At 27.0% G+C, this 5,843-nt stretch overlaps 1 protein-coding gene across 1 annotated transcript; it reads right to left on the bottom strand.

Annotated features, from left to right (window-relative positions):
* Positions 1–4,357: 4,357 nt before the first annotated feature.
* LOC102604170 (uncharacterized) lies at positions 4,358–5,567 on the bottom strand. Its single transcript, XM_006366187.2, has 2 exons — positions 5,159–5,567; positions 4,358–4,771 (listed from the first exon to the last, which is right to left on the bottom strand). Exons 1-2 carry the CDS (start codon positions 5,477–5,479, stop codon positions 4,529–4,531), a joined length of 564 nt encoding a protein of 187 aa, XP_006366249.1. The 5' UTR covers positions 5,480–5,567; the 3' UTR covers positions 4,358–4,528.
* Between the last annotated feature and the right edge of the window lie 276 nt (positions 5,568–5,843).

Here is a 5,843-nt window from a genome sequence, read left to right as displayed (position 1 = left end):
AGGCGGCAAGTGATAATTAATTCAAATTATAACCATATTAGTTAATTAACTAGTGTATATTTACTTATCTGCATAATTTTCCCTATTTTAATCACATGGTTTGTCTATTGTTTTTACCTTATATAATTCTTATTGTCAAGTAACTCTTTAAAAATAGCACTACAAAATTAGTTGTTTTTTTTTTGTTTCTCACCCGGTGTTTGTAGTCCACCTTGAAGCTCCAACTAATTTTGGATCGCGCTCTACAGAGCTCATTTGGGGGTGACACTCTTAAGAGAATTTTCTCCATACAAGTATTATTAAAGTAATACAATTATATATGAAAAAATTATAGGGAGAAAATGAGGGACTGGATAGCAACATTTTATTAGTATATTTTGTACTTTACGATAAAAGATTTAAAGTAGTACGATGAGACAACATTATTGGTTACCTTTTATTTTTAATAACTTTATTGGTGGGTGAAGTCAAGAAATGTATTATTCAGAATATCAACTTTCTTTACATGATGCTTTTTTCTTTCCATGCGTTTTAAGGAAGATGATAATTTTTTCTATCTTAATTTATATGATATAGTTTTTTTTTTAAAAAAATATTTTTATATAATAATAAATAGCTTAACTTCAAAATTTATATATTACCTTAATAAAATGATTAATATCTATATAAATATCGTAACATTTATTTAAACTGTAAATTTTGATTTATTTTTTTATCAGATTCTTCAATTGGAAAATTCATTGTTAAAGTTTCTACCTGACTGAACTCTGCTTCTATCTCTCCGGTTTTTCTTCTTATTCTCTGAGTAGACTTCCACCCTTTAAAATATGAACCCTGTAGTACTGTTTGAATTAGTGTGTTATGGCTCGTTTGGTACTAATGATAAGAAATAATTAATTTTGAAATTAATTTTAAGATGAATTTATCTCGTTTTTTTTATGTTGATAAGATGATTAGATTAGTTAATAATGTTATTTTTATTCCACATAGAGAAGGAAATGATGATTTTAAATAATTAATCTCAAAACAACTTGTTCCTCGGTCAAACAAACTCTTACTGTTTAAAATTTTGATGTTAATTCAAATATAAACCAATCTTCAAAAAACATCTTTCACTTTGAATTTAGGTGTTAGAATCTTTAATTTTTTTAATGTGATTTTAGATGTTGAATTTTTTACTAATTTTTAAGATAAAATTTTCATATTTATATTATATATACAACATATGTTTCTTAAAAGAATGATATTTTAAAAATTATTTTAACAAATTGTGATCAAAGAAAATACTGTTTGCCTATTTTATATGATACTATATATATTTTTTAAATAACTCATTTTTATATAATAATAAATAGCTTAAATTCAAAATTTATCTATTACCTTAATAAATAAAATGATTTATATATATAAATATCTAAAATTTATTTAAACAATAAATTTTAATTTATTTTTTCATTTTTCATTTTTTTTACAGAATTAAATATTGCTATTTATATTGAGATAGCAATATTAAAAGTATTTATAACGAATTTTTAAAATATTTATTTATTTCTTAAATTCCTTATCAGTTTAAATAATATGACATAAATTGAAAAAGGAGAAGAATACGTATCTGAATTAACTTACTCGTGAAGTAAGTCATATTGGTTGATAGAAAATGAGCTGACTTGGTCTTTAGGTCTGAGGGAAATAAAAGCTATAATGAAATAGACATATTTTTGTCTTTTTCCTTGATCTACTTTTCATATTGGAACACAAATTTCACGCAAGTCCTATAGTTTAGTAACAATAAAATTGTTGCATATAATAAAAAAAATTTATTAATTCGCGATATGACCAAACTGCCTTACACATTATTGGCTCCGTACAATTTCCTAAAGCAAAAAATTCGTTACTTTGATCATGTTTGATACGGTAAGAAAATAATTTAATTATTTTTTGTGTTTGCTATATATATAAAAAAATAGTATCTTAAATTTATTTTATGTATAATTTAGATAAATATAGTATGAAAGATACGGATATTGAATGATCGGAACAGAGGCTCTAATAGGTAGATGTGCAAACAAGGTGGATTAAAGGATTGGAAAGACATAATCATATTTGCTTAAATAAAAAATTTCTTAGTTAATATATATATATATATAAAAAACTTTAGTTAAATTTTTCGGGGATTCGCTTGACACCCATTCGCTCAACGTGGGCCCGCCCCTATTAGGTTTAATTTTAGGACCCAAATGAATAACTTTTGTTATTAAGTAAGTATTATTTCAATCATGTAAAATATAGGAAAAAAGACTTAAATATGTCATCAAACTTTGAGAAAAGGCCCATCTATGCCATTTTCATTTGAAAAACACTCATCCATGCCATTATTTGTTAAAAATAATTTCAATTTTTCAAAATTATTTTTTTACACGTGGTCAATTATGATTCAGCCACATTGTTAATTAAATCATTTTTAAAGAGAAAAAACTCAAATATGTCATTGAATTTTGACAAAAAATGGATGAACTTTTTCTCAAACAGAAAAGACATAGACGAACCAAATTTTTAGATTTGACATTGATGAACATTTTCTCAAAATTCAATGACATATTTAAGTATTTTTCCTAAAAATATATTAAGAACCAAAATAAAACATTACCAAAAGACCATTTTAATTATTTTCTCTTGATTTCAATGACAACACCAACACAATTATAGCTTATCTTGACTTACATTCCCTTCTCACCTGGATGTTTGCATCAATGCATGTAAGTCGAAATTTGATCGATACATCAAACTAACATGTTTGGATGAATTTAAAAGTTGATCAAACCTATTTTTAATGTGTTTTTAGTTGTTGAAAGTGTTTTGACAAAGTTAAAAATAATGTCAAATAAATTAAAAATCAAAAGTAGGCTCTCTTACTTTTCATTTTTTGACTTAAAAATTATTTAAAATTTTAGGATAATTTCAGAGACCTCCCCTCAAGTTTAGCCTTATAACACTATCTTCCCTTCTAGTTTTAGATATTACGCTCACCTCCCTTATTTTCACATTTATGTAACCAAATTAGTTTTAATGCTAAAACCCATCTAATATTCCAAAGTTGCCCTTTCTTGACATTATTTTTTATTAATCATTAAAACTCATCCAATATTCCAAAGTTGCCCCTTGCTTAACATTATTTTTTATTAATTTTTGAAATGAAAATTTCCAAAATATTTTAGCTGAAATAAAATACTCTACCTATGGTGCTCCACCGCGCACCGTCTTTCATTATATACATTTATTTATTTCCTTGTAAACTATCGAACTTGCTAAAATGACGGAACTTCTTAAACATATTAAAATTTAGTGGTAATTTTTACGGTTAAGACATATGCAATATTTTAAGTACAAAAAGAATGTTGAAAATTTATTATAAAAATATTGTTTAGGGTCGGGAAATATTGTCTGGTAATTATGTGCAGATTTTTTTTTTTTATATATATATATGAACATAATTGTTTTTTTTCTTAAGTCTAAAAAATTATCAAACTAAACATTTATTATCGCATGTCAAATGAAAAAAAAAATGTTTATACAAATATTTGGAGGTCAAGTATGCAGGTTGCATTTTTCTATCAAAAAAAAGAATTTACCGATTGATTTATACCGTATCGTTTCTCGTATTATGAATCCAACCTTAAAAGAAACTCAAATATAGTATTAAAAACTGGAACGAAATATTGCTTATGTTATTAGTCATAAAGAACTATAGAAGTATTAAATAATTATATTAATGTTATAAAAGGGTATTTTTGGAATGTTGTTGAAAGATTATCATTTAAATAAGTTTGGTTACAAAAATTTAAAAATAAGGAGATGAGTGTAATATCTGAAACCACAAGGGAAGTAAGTGTTATAAAGTTAAATGTGAGGGAAGGTCTCTGAAATTATTTCTAAATTTTTTAATTTTTAATTTTTTGACTTAAAAACTACTCATTTTTTTCCAGCTTATCCAAACGGAATCTAAAACTATTCTCTTCAACTAATCTGGGTCTATTACGGAGATTAATTAATCCTTTACCAAAAAATATAGGGAAAATGATCTGAAATATATCCGAATTTTGATCGAAATTGTTGTAACAATATTTAATAGTGTATTTTAAAGGTATATATATGTCCATGTGAACATCATAAATATTGCATCATTATAAATAGTAACGTGTCCACTAGGTACATATATACCTTTAAAATCCACTATTAAATAGTGTAGAGGTAAAAAATCCTCCATAAAATTTGATATCGTAACAATAATTTCGATCAAAGTTAAAATACTTTTCAGACCATTTTCCCAAAAATATACCTCCATACCATACACACCTCAAAAGGAAAATCAAAATATTGCAAAACACAAATGAAAGTTTGTGTAGAACTTCAACTGCATATCATAATACATCTCAAGACAAACTTTAAATAGAAGTAGCAAATCAAGCTTTTGATTACACAAACGAAATAACTATTAATTAAGTGACCATACAAGAAATCAACCGATTAATTACTTGCGACGGAGTGCTTGCCAATTTTTCCAGCCAGACATGGCACTTACTGCTCCAAATACAATCATCCTGGATGCACCAACTGCACCAACCACAGTACCCAATGGAGCAGCAAAGACAGTACCCAATCCCAATGTACCAGCTGCAGCTACTACAGTACCCAATGTCTCCACTACATCAACAAACTTATCTACTGTACAAAAACCAGACGACGATTGCTCTGCACCAACAACACTGGGATCCTGCAACCGTAAATTAGCTCATAATAAGAATATTTGTAATTTTGAATAGGCATAAGATATAAACATGATCCTTAACTTGGTTTTAACGGATAACTATGATCTTTAATTTTGAATGTGCACAAGTAGGTACTTAAATTTGTATAAAATTGAACAAATAAACATATTTGTCCTACGTGACATAATAGGCATAGGATGCCATGTAGGACACGATATTGTCATGTAAGGTGTCATGTAGGACGAATGTGTTCAATTTTATATAAATTTAAGTATTTACTTGTGCATATTCAAAATTAAAGATCATAATTATCAGCTGTCGCCAAATTAAATGTCATGTTTATGTATTATGCCTTTTGAATATAGAGTAAATTTTTTTCCCCCTTTGCTTACATGTAATAATATGTCCTCCTGCATGTACAACATGGAAGAAGCTTCTTCAAAATTGGGGAGAGGACACCTTGATGATATTATGTTTTTGAGGGGTAAGTATTGATTAGGCAAACCAGCAAGAAGTTGCAACACCTTGTCTGAATTTGAGATCTCATCGCCGATTTCTACTAGAGAATCGGCGATGGACTTCAATCTTTTCACATAGGCTTCAATGGACTGAAAATCCTCCCTTCTGGTTCCGTGAAATTGAATTTGCAGTTGGGCTCGCCGGATCTGATCATCTTTAATGGAACTATCCGATTCCTCTTTTGGAAAACTCATTCTTCTGATTTTTCTGATTCTCTTAACTTCTAATGTTGAAGACCATAAAGTATTTTATAGAGAAAATGACCAAAATGATCCTTATGCTTAGGTAGGAGTGACTAAAAATTGAACCGATATAGATTGAATTGAAAAAAGTGTTACTGATTTTTTATTATTATTCGATTATTTGATCAACGATTTTTTAATGGTTTTATAAAAAAAGATTATCGAGTTATCAATTTGTTTTTTTTTTAATTGAGAAAATTTCAAAAATAGCAAAGATGAAAAATATAATAAGGTTATATAGCTAAGGTTTCGGTAATTGCACTTCATAGTTATGGTTCTGTTTGTTATAGAGGCAACATTTTGTATATTTCATTTG

This window comes from Solanum tuberosum, unplaced genomic scaffold, assembly GCF_000226075.1.
Source record: "Solanum tuberosum cultivar DM 1-3 516 R44 unplaced genomic scaffold, SolTub_3.0 scf00622, whole genome shotgun sequence".
In the NCBI taxonomy this organism is placed as follows: domain Eukaryota; kingdom Viridiplantae; phylum Streptophyta; class Magnoliopsida; order Solanales; family Solanaceae; genus Solanum; species Solanum tuberosum.
Note: the sequence above shows the minus strand (reverse complement) of the source record. Positions and strands in the feature narration are given on the sequence as shown.